Consider the following 16,070-nt stretch of genomic DNA (forward strand, 5'->3'; position numbering starts at 1 on the left):
TTTTTTTGAGGTTTTGTTTTGTTGCTTTGCACTCCACCAGTTAAAAAAAAAAATGGGGGGCTTCCCTCATGATGCAGTGGTTAAGAATCCGCCTGCCAATGCAGGGGACACAGGTTCGATCCCTGGTCCAGGGAGATCCCACATGCCGTGGAGCAGCTAAGCCCGAGCGCCACAACTACTGAGCCTGTGCTCTAGAGTCCACGAGCCCCAACTACTGAGCCCGCGTGCCACAACTACTGAAGCCCGCGTGCCTAGAGTCCATGCTCCACAGCAAGAGAAGCCACGACAATGAGAAGCCCACGCACCGCAAGGAAGAGTAGTCCCCGCTCGCCGCAACTAGAGAAAGCCCAGGAACAGCAACAAAGACTCAACACGGTCAAAAAAAATAAAATAAATAATTTTTAAAATTTAAAAAAAACAAAAATGAGTCTGTGACATATGTATATTTATGTTAATAAATGTATTTATGTACTATTGTTTTAACACATTATGAACACGATTAAAATAGAAATTTTTAGTGAGATAAAATAAATCTAAGAAAAAAGTTCTGGTATTGTTTTCTGTATCCCCTGGACTACCTTACAATATGTACACCTTCGTTGGAAGAACATTGTCCTAGAGCAGTAAGTTATCGAACCACAGTATACAGAACAATTACCTGAAATGCTTGTTAAAATGCAGATTTCAAGCACAAACAACAGAGAGTGTGGGATGGAGCTAGGGAAACTGCCTTTTGAGCAGTCATTCCAGATGGTTCTGAAGCAGGTTATTTGAGCCCCATGCTTTGGGAAACACCACAAAACACAAGGTAGAGATTCTCCCTGCCATGCCACGAGCACAGCAACACCAGCAGGAAAGGGAGATAAAACAGTGCTCTATTCTGTACATGAATCATCCACAAACTAGGTTTTTCCAGGAAAATGTTAGAACTATTACTTAACATATTGTTTCTATCAGAAAATGCATTCCAAATTCTACAATGCTGGCCTAAGAAGAAATTTTTGGCATCACCATACACCCAAAACCACACATAATTTATTGCACAACAGAATTCACCCATTTAAATGACACTGCTTTTCTTTTAAAGTATAAACTTTTTAAGTATAAACTTTTTTAAAGTACAAATGCAAACTGTTAAAATCTCCTAGCAATTTGTCATCCATTCAAGTCAGTAATCATTTATGGAGCACCTATAACATGCTGGGCACAAAAGGAAGCCGTTTGATATGATGAAAAGGGTACAACTCCTGTAATTGCAACAGAGTTGGGTTTAATTCCTGACTCTGCTACTTGTTTGATTTTGAACAAGTTACTTCACCACTCTAGGCCCCAGTTCTCTTATCTCTACAATGGGCAACATAATATCTATTTACAAAGCCTCTGTGAGAAATAAGTGAGATATATGTAATATACAATAAGTGACAGCTGCAATAATAACAATAAGACAATAACCTGCACTTTAGAAATATTTGTTTAAAAATGCAAATATTTGACCTTCTCCTTAAAAATTCATTTCCCACATTTCCCATGTTAGAAAGTGAAACACTTGGGCTCTAAGGTCAAAGAGTTCAGGTTCAAATTCCAACTCTACCATTTACTTGTCTGGGCAAATGACTTAACCTCTCTAAGCCTGTTTCCTGCCAGATAAAATAAGGTTAATAATAGTACTTATCTTATGTAGGTTTCTATGAAGATAAAAATGAAAACCTTAATGATAGTGCTGAGCCAGCAACTGGCACTCATTAAGTACTAAGTAATTTTTGTTCATTATTATCATTTAACCAGGAAATTATTTCCAGCTACATTTGCTGTTGCTGGTGCAAGTAAGAATACATGATTTGACTAAGATAACCAAACATATCATCCACAACTAAAGCTGCAAATATTCCTAAATTTTCTCTAACACTGAGTTGATATTTTGTCCTGCTTTAAAACCTTTTGAATCCCTACTTTACTTATAGTACAAAATTTAAACCACATGAGAGAATATAAACTACTATATATAAAATAGGTAAACAACAAGGTCCTACAGCATAGCACAGGGAACTATATTCAATATCTTGTAACAAACTATAATGGAAAAGAATCTGAAAAAGTATATATATATACATATATATATATATGTATATATATATCTGAATCACTTTGCTATACACCAGAAACTAACACAACATTGTAAATCAACTATACTTCAATTAAAAATAAACCACATGATTGGGCTTCCCTGGTGGTGCAGTGGTTGAGAGTCCGCCTGCCAATGCAGGGGACACGGGTTCGAGCCCCAGTCCGGGAAGATCCCACATGCCGCGGAGCGGCTGGGCCCGTGAGCCATGGCCGCTGAGCCTGTGCGTCTGGAGCCTGTGCTCCGCAACGGGAGAGGCCACAACAGTGAGAGGTCCGCGTCCGGCAAAAAAAATAAAAAAATAAACCACATGATAGAATACGCAAGGCTTTTCACAATTCTGCCTGTACCACATTTCTGTTCCTGCTCCTCTTTTACCTCACCCTCATCCTTCCATTCTATATGCTCAGCTTTTCACCATTTTCAAAGTAGGCCATATGCTCAAAGTCTGGGGGTAGTATTATCTCCAGGGAGATGAGTCACTACATATTACACTACCTTGGCATTTCCTGCAGTTCTTCAGAATATCATTAGCCAAGACCTTAAACAAAATCTAATTATTCTTATTAATATGTGTTGCAGTACCTACCAGGGCAGTCTTAAGTATAAACTAAACATTCAAACTCATAAAACTACCTTAGGCTACACTTGGCATCAGACTGATTGAGAAGGACATGGGACAGGAAACACAGCACACCTGCAGGGCACCATGAGGCATTCTTTTTCAAAGGGAGGTCCTGTGGAAGCTCACTCAGCTGTCCAGGAGCTATTCTCTTTACACCTCTCTACCTCCCTGGAGAAAGCTCAGGTCCAAGGCGATGAGATTCATACTGGATAGGGCATCCACAAGAGCCGATATCTCCGCAATAACCCCAAAGTCCTGCTTCTAGCATCCCTGCAAAGGATCTGCCAATGTCACTGCACTCAGGGAAGCCCAAAGACATGGCTTCTTACTAGGTATTTACTCCTGGTCCAAATGCAGTCTACCAGCCAGAAATCACTTTTATCATAAGTAGATTGCCTTATAACCCAGTAAACACTACCTTTACCTAGTTTCCAGGGGAACAAAGCTAGAAGGTCAACCAAAGTCAAATTGTCAGGCAAAAATGGAAGAGGGTTTAATAACTCTTTACCCACAAATGTATATCTTAAAAAAGGGCAATTACCATAGTCTCCCCAAAAAAAGAGGGAAGGGAATAAAGTGAGCGAAAAAAACCTTTAAAAGGTAGTTTTTTATCAATATACTTACCATGATCAGCTGCACCATCTGCTAGAAATATGTAGTAGCTTGCATTTAGATCAAATCTATTCTTAACCCCAGGAAAGGTAATGTTTCTTCTGAAAGAACACTGCATAACACCATCCGCCAACCTCCAAGCCATATCCTCAAGAGGATCCTGCAAACACATACAATGGGTCTTCTCAGCACCTTCCAAAGATTTGCTAAAAATAAGATATGATCAAAATCCTGACCTGTTCAATTTCCTTTCCCTAAGTTCCCCTGTTCATGTTTTGTCTGCAGCGTCATTGTTTTCCCACTTCCTCTTTGAAGAGTACAAGAAACATATTCTCCCAGTTTATTTGTCTTTATCCCACTTGGCAAAGATAGTATTTTTACTACCTAGGCTAGAAACTTTGGCAGATGTACTAACTTCATCTGGCCACCAATATACAATCAACAACACTGAGGAAACACTTAGCAAGTGTAATACTCTCGTGGCCAAAATGCAACATGCAAATGGGGAGAAGTTCCAACCCCATGAGAAAGCTATGCAGAGAACAAAACATGTCATTAGATGATAGCTACTGCTCCATCAGAGCTCATTTGCTTGTCAGTTGCCATGTGAAAATGACACTTCTCTACCAGAAATAGGCCATCTTTGGCACAGGTGCCAACAACGGGCACTTAAGACAAGTGCCCAAGGCACTGAACCAGTACCTACCATATGTGCACCTCTTTCTCACCAATCAAGAAATTCTGTGTCACTTACATAAGCCTCTTAAAAATCTGTCTGTAAGTTTTGGAAATGGGGCTGATGACCCTCTTAATAAACCATAAAATATTTTTTGTAAGATGCATTAATAAAAGGATTTAAGTAACACAAGCAAGAATTCATCTTTTCCTCAAAGAGAAACTTTTCTTATGCTTTCTAAAGCATAGAAAAAGGGCACAGTATCTGTAGTTAATACTGTACTATATACTGGAAATTTGCTAAGAGAGAAGATTTCAGGTGCTCTTATCACAAAGAAAAAGTAACTATGTGAGGCAATGGATACATTTATTAGCTTGACTCTAGTAATCATTTCACTATGTAGAAGGATATCAAAACATCATGTTGTACACCTTAAATATACACAATTTACATATATATATATGTTAAAAATAAAACGCAGAAAGGCTTCTCCCAGATTATAGTAAGAGAGGAACCCTGCTGCCAGGCCCCTGCTTGGTCTCTGCTGCTAACTGCAGGTTTGGAAGCTATCTTGCAGCATAGCCATGCCACTGTCAGCCACATAGCCAGAAGGTGGACCGGCCAGATGGAGATTCTCAGAATTTTCACACCTACCCTGGAGTCCATTACAGGGTGACTTCGCCCTGTCAGATGGGAAGGTTGTATGTGCACAGTCTGATCTTCAAGAATACACACATAAGCATCATCATCACCCTGAAAAACAATTGCAAGTGAGAAAAAGTTCAAGGGAATTTCATTTCTTTAAAAAAGAAAAGTCCCTGGGGCTTCCCTGGTGGTCCAGTGGTAAAGAATCCGGCTTCCAATGCAGGGGATGTGGGTTCAATCCCTCGTCAGGGAACTAAGCTCTCACATGCCACAGGGCAACTAAGCCCGCGCGCCACAACTACTGAGCTTGTGCGCCTCAACGAGAGAGTCCACGTGCTCTGGAGCCCGCACGCCACAACTAGAGAAAGAAAACCCTCATGCCATAACTAGAGAGAAGCCCACATGCTGCAACTACAGAGAGAAGCCTTCAAGCCACAACGAAGACCCAACGCATCCAAAAAAAAAAAAGTCCCTAATGTTATCAAATAGTATTCGATGCTTTTAAAACATAATTTACTGACTCAATCTTAAAACGATACCACAAATTCTAAAGAATTGGCTGTCTGATATATTAATTAAAAATGATTGTTATCATGCAAAAGCAATAAAATTTCAGTGTATTAAAATAGACAATGGTTATATGCCCATAACCCATCATCAATTGAACACCACTGTTAATGCTTTTGTATATATTCATCCGAACCTATTTGTATTTATAACCTATTTTTCTCCCCAAATGGGAAAATATGAAGTTTTGTTACCTTTTTCACTGAACTTTTCATAAACATTGCTCTGGATATTTATTTGTAAATAAATGTGTCCTACAATTTTCATAACTGTAAGTGCATTGCATTCTATTGGATTTGGGGGGGGTAACTTTTAAGATGTAAGGTACTATAATCAAATATTGCTAATATTGTACACACTTAATAGATTTACTACTGCATATTGAGACCACAGTATCTGAGCTCAAGGGGGCATTCTTTGTCAGTCTAATTTTTATCTATCCTTTAATCTCCAACATTCCTTAGCTCTAAAAATTAAATCTTATTTAAAGTGACTATCGGAGGGCAGACTGCATCTTTAAAGCACATTTAAGTCACGGTACAAAAGAATAATCTGGATTTTAAATTCTTGCGTATAGTTTTGGTTCTTTCATCTATTCTAAACTGCTCTCCATAAACTATCTAACAAGGTCTTTTATGTGCTTTAGTCACTAAACTCCTTAAACAAGATCCAAGACTAACCAGTTATGATTTAAATTTTGCTACGAATACCAATATGATATTCTAACACGTTTTAAATTTATTTTTTAAAGTTCCAGTTTTAACTCTCAAGTACATAACCTTAGCAAAGAAATTATTCCCTGTTACACATCTTATATTCAAATCAGAATTAGTGCAACTCAAGATAAGAAACTTGTAGTCGTCATAATTTAAACCGCTACACACTACAGCTCACAGACCAACCAACTTCAGCCTGATGCTTGTTTTTGTACAGCCCACAGGCTGAGGATGGTGCTTACATACTAAATGTGTTGTTTTTTAATTAAAAGAATAATATTTCATGACAAGTAAAAATATATTAAATCCAAATTTCAGTGTTTATAAATAAAGTTTTATTGGAATACAGCCACCAACTTACGGATAATCTACAGCTGCTTTAGCACTATCACACCAGAACTGAGTAGCTGCAACAGAGACCATATGGCCCACAAATTCCCAAGTGGTTGCTATCTGGACCTCTGCAGAAAAAGTTGGCTGATCTCTGATTTAAACAAACAATGTGTGTTTTCTAGAATGTTTAGCATCAGTGAGGTATAGGAATTTTCTTGTTATTTAAAACAAAATTTAATATAACAGAATGGTTGATTTTGAGGCAAAGTGATGATAAGAAGTCAACTGAGTCATTAAGGCAGACCTCCCAAATACTGGAGAGGATGACAGGGATGGAGAAGAGGAAACTCTCAATTCTCACTACTCTACAATGAGGGTAAGACAAGGAGCTACGACAACCTTAGGCTCCAGGCAGCTGTAGAAACCCCAAATTTGGAGCATGGAAGGACACACATGAGGAGCTTCAACCAAATCCCTGAATTGGACAGAACCTCTTACCCCCGTTTGTTCCTCTCATTCCAGCATTTAGAATGCACTCTATGAGAAAATATCATGTGGAGGAAATAAAGATGATAACATAGTTCTTACAATCAAAGACTATGTTTTAATAGAGGAGACAGTTAAAATAGTACATGAAATATGATAAAACAGAGATTTAAACACAGTACTATGGAAAGACAAATTAGGTAGGGCCAAAGGATTGAAAAGGCTTATCAGACAAGATAGCATTAACTAGGCCTTAGAGAATAAAAAATATATGTGGATAAGGTAGAGCTGCGATTAAGAGAAAAGTTTTTCAAACTGAGGAACTTCTAGGACCAAAGATACAGAAATATAAAAAATATAGGGAAATTTTAGGAAACAGGTAGTTTTGTGAGCTAAAACATATACAGGGTAAGGCCAGAAATGGACTTTGAAGAGTTTTGAAACTATGCTAAAGAAAAAAACATTTTCCTATAACTACTAAAGTTTCACCTTACCTACTAAAGGCTTTTGGGGCTAGGATTGAGATTACCTTAAATGTGGTCAAAAACCATATTAACCTGAGTCTATTGTAAAAATTGTGGGACACTCTACAAAACAACTGGCCTAAAAGAAAAAAGGTAGGGTAACAGTTCTAAAGTAAAGGAGATTAAAGAGATATACCAGTAAAATGCATTGAGTGATAACTGATTAGTCTGTATCAGAAATTTTTAAAATATACATATACATATGACTTTACTGGGATAATTGGGGAAATTTGAATATAGGCTCTATTGCATAAAATTATTATATATTGTGATAGTGATCTTATAGATAATTGTAGGAGAATATCCTTCTTAGGAAACACATGCTGCAAACTAGACTTAAAATGTCATGATATCTGCAACTTAATTTTCAAATAGTTCACGGAAAAGAAACACGTGTTAATATACAGTGAATAAGTCAATCTACACATACACACACACACACACACACAGAGAGAAAAAACAACAAATGTAGGTGAAGGGCTTACTGGTGTTCATTGTACTAGTCTCTCAACTTTCATGTAGGTTTAAGGCTTTTCAAAACAAAAAGTTGGGGTGCATGAGAGAAAGAAGCACCTGAAAGGTAAATAACAAAGAAGAATCTAAATCACAAACGAAGTTTCCTTGAACACCAGAGAAGTTGGTGGCAGCAATGAATGAGATAGTCCCTAAATTGCCCCAGACAGTATCTGAAAAGAAGAAAGAAATCGATAATAGTAGTTGCTTTTTTTACTATTGTTGTTGATCATCAAGAATGGGAAACACAAAAGGACAGCAGGAGGGTAGATAATAAATTCAGTTTTACAGATGATGGTCTGTGTTGTCCAGAGTACTCAGCTGGAAGAGACCACCCAGCAGCTGGAAATTCCAATCTGGACACACACAAGAGAGGTCAGGATTGGGAACGTTCTGGAATTTGAGTGTTGAGAAATTATGTATAGAACGCAGAGAACGGAAGCTAATATAGTGTATATACTTGAATACTCTATCTCATATAGCAAAATTTCTGAGATGAGGAAGAGGTGTATACTTTGAATTTCAGTTAAAATTCAGATATTAGCAAGTCACTGTTAGCAAAAATATGGATAGTTGTACTTTCACCAATTTTAGTGATGAGCTCTAATACCAAAACAACTACTATCATTAATTTATAAACCAAACTGAAAAAGCTATAATTTAGGTTATCTAGTCAGTATTCATAACATCAGATACCTTCAGTATTTAAATTTACATTACATACTGATAAGAAATAGCAGGTCATAAAAATATCCTAAGATTTTTAAAATAATCAAAAATAGAAACAACCACTTCAAAAATATTTTTGACGATGATTTATTTTCCCCCCAATTTAGGCAAACAGGTGTACAGATGATTTTAATCATCAAATAGGGTTTCTCTGTAAATCAACTGCACCTGCATAATTAAGTCTTTTTTATAAACACTGTTGATGAGTACTATACTAGAAACGTAAGATTTCTAAGTAAGATAAATATATCTTGAATTAGAGATAAAGGTTTTTGTGTCATCTATGCCTACAACTTAGAAATAACTGGTCTACTTGCAGGCGCCTCATCACAACACTCACTGCAACAATACTGTCTTTTCCTCTGGCTGACAGATTTTATGTGACCAGAAAAGGAAATGTGTTAGTATACTTTTGCATGAAGTTTGGCTACAAAGTGACTAGAATATTTGTAAGGAAGTGACTAGAACACCTATCTAAATGTGTACCCTACCTTAGACATGCACCATAATGAAGCTACACACTTATTCCAACAAGGCTACCATTGTTAACCCTTGTTGGATTCATCTTCAGAGTTTCCTTCAGAGCCAGTTCCATTCACACAACAAGCCACCAACTTTCCTTATTGCTTTACAGTCATATTTTATTTTTAACCCAGCCCCCTTATGCACCTTAGGCATAAGGTTCATTTTTGCCAGAATTGAGAATACCCAAAAGGATATGCTGCAGGTCTGATGGTAATTACAAAACGGAAATGGGCAAAATGTTTTGAACAATTGCAACATCATTTGAACAAGTATAAAATTTCCCATAAAATCAACTTTAAAAAGGAAAGAGTCATAATTTATATGCTCTTTTTAGAAGTCGATGACATGTCTTCTATCTCATAGGTTTAAGGTATACCCTTCATTGAATGAAAAAAGATAATGAGCGCATTCTGGAACTATATAGTAAAATATACAGGTCATATCGTATATTACAATGACATCCCCCTAAAAAAGTTACACCTGGCTCCCTGCAATATTTGCAGCCAGCGTAACAAGGACCACCATGATTAGAGTGCACTTTGAAGGAAAATATTTGTTCTTCTATCACAGATTCTCAGAGTTCCTTTTCTCTTTTATTGAAATAATGATTTCCTTAAAAAGTGATGTTAAGTTTAAAACCTGACAGGAAGAAAACTCTCAAGAAAAGACGCCTTGCATTTGCTAATGTGGAAGTAAAAAGCCTTCTCCATTTGTAGTCATCCCCCTCCACAGCCAGCTCTGCTGGAACGGGACTGTCACATGTCCTGGCCTTTACACCCTTCTTCCCTCTCCCTGGGAAATCAGAACGCTAATGCAGAACTCTGCTCTTCCACACCACAGCACAAGGCTGCCACCTACAGAATCTTTTAATCCATTCAGCACTACCCAAGGAGAGGGAGAATCAGGTGAAAATAAATGCTGCCTTCTGTAGACCTGGTAAAGAATCCATTTATGCCTGGACATGCCAGGTTTAATTTTCTGTTTGGGAAATGTGCCGATGGTGGGGGGCAAGAAGATGAGCACCCCATGCTGTCGTTGCTGGCCACTTGAGAAAACTAGGAGTTGAAAAACATCACAAACAACATGAGATGGTATGCAGAGCAACTTTTTCTTATCTGCACTTCCTGTTTATCACAGAGATAGACAGACAGAGGTAGACAGATAAAGTGGCAAATCCACTGAAAATCCAACTAACTTTCCTAATGTCCTAACTTTCCTCAGGACAGCCTTGTTCTTAGAGGTATGTAATTGCCCAACTCAAAGCTGCTTAAACTTAGAATCTAAGTTAGTTTCTCTGCCCTCCCTTTCCATTCCTCCCTTAAGTATGATAACTTGACTCTGGAACAAACAGCTAAACTGCTATTGATGAGAGCTCACCCCAGTGACTCTCATTTCATTATCACTTATGTAAGTGAAAGGTACAAACCATCCATTGGTCGTGAGAAAATGCAAAGGATAAATAGCCTTTACTGGGACCGCTCATTTCAACCATCACTGACTTGGCATCTCGTGTGAAGGACAAGAAGACACAGGCAAGCTCTTTCTCCGGGTCACAGTTCAAAGGACTCCTAATACAGAACTTCTTGTTCCCACAATCTGAAGCATTGAACTAGAAAAATGACAGGGGGAGAAAGTCAATTATCAAACAGGCAGTTCATTTCCAATGACAGAAGAGCTACTACTTTGAAGTATGGGTTTTAATAAGAATACGTTTTCATAATAAGGATTCAAACAAGGGAACAAAGACACATCCCAAATTAGAAATTATCAAAGCAGTAGTTAGGCTGTGAACTTTTAAACTTAATTAATTTTAATTAAACTTTAGAAGACACAACATTAATTGGACTGTAATTATGCATGAGTATTAAAATCCCTTTAATACACAAAATACTTCATGTTAATTATGTTCTGGAGCAAAGTTTCTGGTAAATTTTGAGAATTTCTTAGGGAATATTTACATCCGCATTGACATTCTTGCCTAAAGGGTATCCTCTAGTTTTCAGAGATGGAATTTTTAAAAGCAAACCCTTAGCAAGTTTTATATTTAGATCCTGGACTCTGCTTCTAGAATTCAGGTTCATATTTGACATTAAGATAATGTAAGAAAAAATGGTTACTCCTGGGCTTCCCTGGTGGCACAGTGGTTGAGAGTCCGCCTGCTGATGCAGGGGGCAGGGGTTGGTGCCCCGGTCCGGGAAGATCCCACATGCCGCGGAGCGACTGGGCCCGTGAGCCATGGCCGCTGACCCTGCGCGTCCGGAGCCTGTGCTCCGCAACGGGAGAGGCCACAATAGTGAGAGGCCCGCGTACCGCAAAAAAAAAAAAAAAAAAAAAGTTTACTCCTATATATACCACCACTCCAAATAATAGTAAGAACAATTTAGTGGGGGAGAAACAAAAATAACCTACAATGATTTAATTCAGAGTTTCTTGGTGTGGCAAATAAGAAAGAGTATTGAAAAAATGTCAGCTCTACAATCTGACAGGGCAAACAAGCAGTTATCTTGTGTTAGAATGAGCTGTGACACGACATTTCAGAAGAGAGCTAAACATTACTTTAAGTAACTAGATTTAATGGGAACTGTACAGAAAAACTCTCATTTCTCCTTCTACTCTACCAATACTTCTGGCCACCAAGTGGGTGCGGCTATTTCCCACACTAAGCAATTCTGCAATTCTTTGGAGACATCAGCTGTGTGTCCTACAATTCAATTCTGTTCTGACACTATCTACCTGAAGTTAGTGTCAGATCCCACAAGTGAAGGGCTCAGTCCCACAAGACTGCACCCACTTCAGATGCCAATCACAGATGCCAACCACAAGTCCCAGGTTGTCACCTGTACTTCTGAATGGTCGGCCATAAATTGGAGGTTTCCAGCACCTAATCCTCAAGTTGGATAATTTACTAAGATGGCTCACAGAACTCAGGAAAATAGTTTACTTAGTAGATTACCAGTTTATTACATTGATAAAAAGATAACCCAGGAACGGCAAGATGGAAGAGATGCGTAAAGCAAGGTATGTAGGAAGGGGCACAGAACTTCTGAGGCACCACCTTCCCAGCACCTCCACGTGGTCAGGAACCCAGGAGCTCTCTGAAACCCATATTTCTGGAATCATTATGGAGGCTCCATCACGTGGACATGATGGATGTTTAGCTCAATCAGCCTCTCTCCCTTTTCTGGAGAATGGGGGGAGGGGGCCTGAAAGCTGCAAGCTTCTAATCATGGCTTGGTCTTTTTGGTGACCAGCCCCCATACGGGAGCCCACCAAGAGTCACCTCATTAGAACAAAAGATGCTCCCATCATCCAGGAAATTCCAAGGGATTTAAGAGCTCTGTATCAGGAACTGGGGTCAAAGGCCAAATATTAACAGAAACCAGGCAGAAGCTGTTTTATTTTTTTCCTTATTTATTTCACAGGAACTTAAAGAGAAATTCTAGTCGAGTGGAGAGAACAAGCCACGAGGAGCTAGGAACCATGGGTTTTGATCTCTGCTCTCCCCTTTACTCCATCACGTTTGCTAAAGAACTTATTCTCTCAGGGTCTCTTTACCTTTAACTATGCAGCAGTGACCCTGAGGTCTCTCCTAGTTCTCTACAAATGCCATCATCCTGTTACTCTGAATGAACCTCTCTATAATTAGAGATTATAACCTTGGTGCAGAGATACAATCAAAAGCTCCAACAAGCGCTAAAGCCTTTTATATGAATTTATGGAAAGATAATAATCCTGTCAACAGATTCCTACTGGGAAGCTCAGGTCCAAACTGACTGTGGACTCGCCTAAAGCAGTTTTTAAATAAATAAACATTAACACTAAATAAACTGAGAACTAGCGCAAATAATAGATCGAATTGTTTGGTCAAACAAAAGTTCATAATAATGTAATCAAATGGCTCATCATATATTGCATAATGTAGAAAAGAAGGAAAACAAAATGAGACACTGTATTGGAGTACAAGAGCTTTATATAGTATGAAGAAACAAAGAGTTACAGGGCTTCCCTGGTGGCGCAGTGGTTGAGAGTCCGCCTGCCGATGCAGGGGACACAGGTTCGTGCCCTGGTCCGGGAAGATACCACATGCCGCGGAGTGGCTGGGCCCGTGGGCCATGGCCGCTGAGCCCACGGGCCATGGCCGCTGAGCTCGCGCGTCCGGAGCCTGTGCTCCGCAACGGGAGAGGCCGTGACAGTGAGAGGCCCGCGTACCGCAAAAAAAAAAAGAGTTATAAAAAGACAAGAAAGGGAAGGAAGAGAAAAAAATGAAATAATATTTACTGAATATCTATTAAGTACAAAGCCATTAGAAATTAGTTCTCATAGTACTACTATGTAAGAGCTAGATATTATTTCTCATTTTACAGGTGAAGAGACTGAGACTTTAGGAATTAAGTAATTTTTCCAAAGTCAAACAGAAATTAGACAAATCAGGATTCAGGCCCAAATTTGTTCTTGCAACTGTAATAACCTACTTTACGACATTTTTCATTATATTTACTTCTGAATTGATAAGTATAATTTATCAGAATTGCTTTCAGTAAAACCTTTCTAATGTTTCTAATATGCATCACCCTTTCTAAGGTATGTTTTTTTAACAGTAATTCTTTTGAATCAGAGGGCTTAAATGGAATTCTAGCTGATAAGCTTGCAAAAGCGTTTCTGTGGTTCAACACACAGAATTCCCCAGTACTCATTGGCCTTAATCAAATAAGACTGAAGAGTGATATCACCATTTCAAGATTCTCCTCCAAATCTTGTCTAAATTTAGCTTAAGCTTGAAGTTCCCTCTCCATGTGTGATATTTGGCTGTGTTTTTTTGTTTTTTTTTTTTTAAAAAAAGAATGGAAGAAAGCTGCTGCTTCAGATTCACTTTCAAATGAAAACATCTCCACCGCTAGTACAGACTACATGTGAATGTCATAACCACACTTTGAACATGCAGGGTCTTACGCTCCTCTTATTCTAACCTATAAATCATAAAGTTACAATGAAGACTTCCTCCTGATTTCCTGAAGGGAATTCAAAAACTTGCTACCACAACCCAGGACAGCTACTTCTCTACACACGTTGCCAAGCACAGACCCACAATTTCTAAGGAAGCTGTTCCTTTAGATTGCATTTGGTGAAACCATAAAAATGTTACTTACTGATTTCGTTAATTGGGAGACTGGAGGTAATGTTGGCATAGGTGCTATGGTAGCTTTAGGTGTTGTAAAAGGAAGGACGTTTGGTTGTGAAATTATAGGACCAGGAATCATCACCCAGTAGATATTGTACTTCTCAACAACTGTGGCTCTGAAATGCAGTACCAGCGAGAGTGAGATTAGACAGAACCATGATTGTGGCCCACCATAATCAAATTGAAAAAAAAAGAGTAATGAACTAGGGACATACCACTTAATACAGGTATACCTTGGAGATATTGCAGGTTCGGTTCCAGACCACCACAATAAAGCGAATATCACAATAAAGTGAGTAACAGAATTTGGGGGGTTCCCAGTGCATATAAAAGTTATGTTTACACTATACTGTAGTCTATTAAGTGTGCAATAGCACTATATCTAAAAAAAAAAAAATGAATATACCTTAATTTTAAAATACGTTATTGCTAAAAACTACTAACCATCATCTGAGCCTTCAGCAAATTATAGTAACATCAAAGATCACTGATCACAGATCACCATAACAAATATAATAATGATAAAAAGTTTGAAATATTACAGCAATTACCAAACTGTGGCACAGAGACACAAGGTGAGCAAATGCTGTTGGAAAAATGGTGCCCACAGACCCACTCAATGCAGGGTTGCCACAAATCAATTTGTAAAAAGACAGTATCTGTGAAGCCAAATAATGCAAAGCACAATAAAACAAGGATGCCTGTAATACCTGACAGAATTTCGTGTGAGGCAAATCTCTAATGACTCTCTTCCACTTCACCACCAAATGAATTTTAATTACTCTCTCTCTCTCTCTCTCTTCTCTTACTTGTCTGTTCTCTGGGCATATTCACAGCAACCAGGAATGTCAGACCCCGGGACTAAAGTGCACAGATTTCCACTCCTGACATAAGAGAACATACCACTACTACTACACTTTTCATAGTGGTCAAATTATTCTAAAAGCCACGTGTAACAGGCAGCTACAGCAAAAAGCTACATAGAGGCTGCATAAGCAACCATCAGTTCTTACTGGGGTCATATTCCCTTTCTCACATTCCACTCAACACACAGGTGCAAAGCTGCATTACTGTGTGCCGGTGACCTGTGCACAAAGTGAAGCAGAAAATAGTGCCAGGCCAGGAAAGCAATTCTCCCTTTAAAATATGTCTATAACACCACTCAGGAATCATTGTATGGCTTTATGACATTCCATTTCCCCCTTGCATGTAAGATTAAGAGAGAAGTACTGTTCTAATTCTACTGAATTTCATAATTCTGAGGAGCACACATGATCTTACTTTTTTGACAATCTAATCTGCAAGTTGTGACACTGCAAAAAAAAAAGTCATCCAAATTTCAGGACTGCTTCTTTTCATATTCTCATACTAATACAGGAACAAATCTATAAAAAAGTATTAGTCCATATACCCTATAGACTCAAGTATTAATTGATGGCTCTCATTAGTGTGAAGGCACTACAACACTTCATTCACTCAACAAATGTCTATTAAGTGTCCATTAGGTCCTTGGTCCTGTGCTAAGTGCTCAGTATATATGCTGAAGAAAAAACAAACAAAAAAGCAAAACAGCCACTTACATCAGTAAGGTGGTGTCATTACTACACCACACCGCTGCCATACAGGTGAATGTCCAATAGGTATAAAAAAAGATACAGACTATCATTATTTCAATTATACTAGTTACTGAGTTGTAAACTCTTCTACTCACAGAAACTTTATGTGGTTTGGGGCACTGCTTGGAGCATTCCAATAGACTTTAATTTCTCTTTTATTGGATGGACTTGTGTGACTCACAGCTGATCCCTGAAATAAAAT

General features: G+C 38.4%; 1 protein-coding gene across 3 annotated transcripts in view; it reads right to left on the bottom strand.

Annotated features, from left to right (window-relative positions):
- The window catches only part of FRRS1 (ferric chelate reductase 1), an 83,232-nt gene that overhangs the window by 15,859 nt on the left and 51,303 nt on the right, over positions 1 to 16,070 (bottom strand). For all 3 annotated transcript variants that reach the window (XR_013824204.1, XM_079899567.1, XM_079899566.1), the window contains exons 6-10: positions 15,964 to 16,058; positions 14,221 to 14,368; positions 10,500 to 10,682; positions 4,690 to 4,788; positions 3,372 to 3,519 (exon numbers count right to left, since the gene is read on the bottom strand). Coding sequence is in view for 2 of the 3 variants with exons in the window: in XM_079899567.1 (XP_079755693.1) it covers positions 3,372 to 3,519; positions 4,690 to 4,788; positions 10,500 to 10,682; positions 14,221 to 14,368; positions 15,964 to 16,058 (673 nt within the window). In the remaining variant the exon portion in view is untranslated. The remainder of the gene's footprint in view (positions 1 to 3,371; positions 3,520 to 4,689; positions 4,789 to 10,499; positions 10,683 to 14,220; positions 14,369 to 15,963; positions 16,059 to 16,070) is intronic.

The sequence above is a fragment of the Stenella coeruleoalba genome (assembly GCF_951394435.1).
Source record: "Stenella coeruleoalba genome assembly, chromosome: 1".
NCBI classification, from domain to species: domain Eukaryota; kingdom Metazoa; phylum Chordata; class Mammalia; order Artiodactyla; family Delphinidae; genus Stenella; species Stenella coeruleoalba.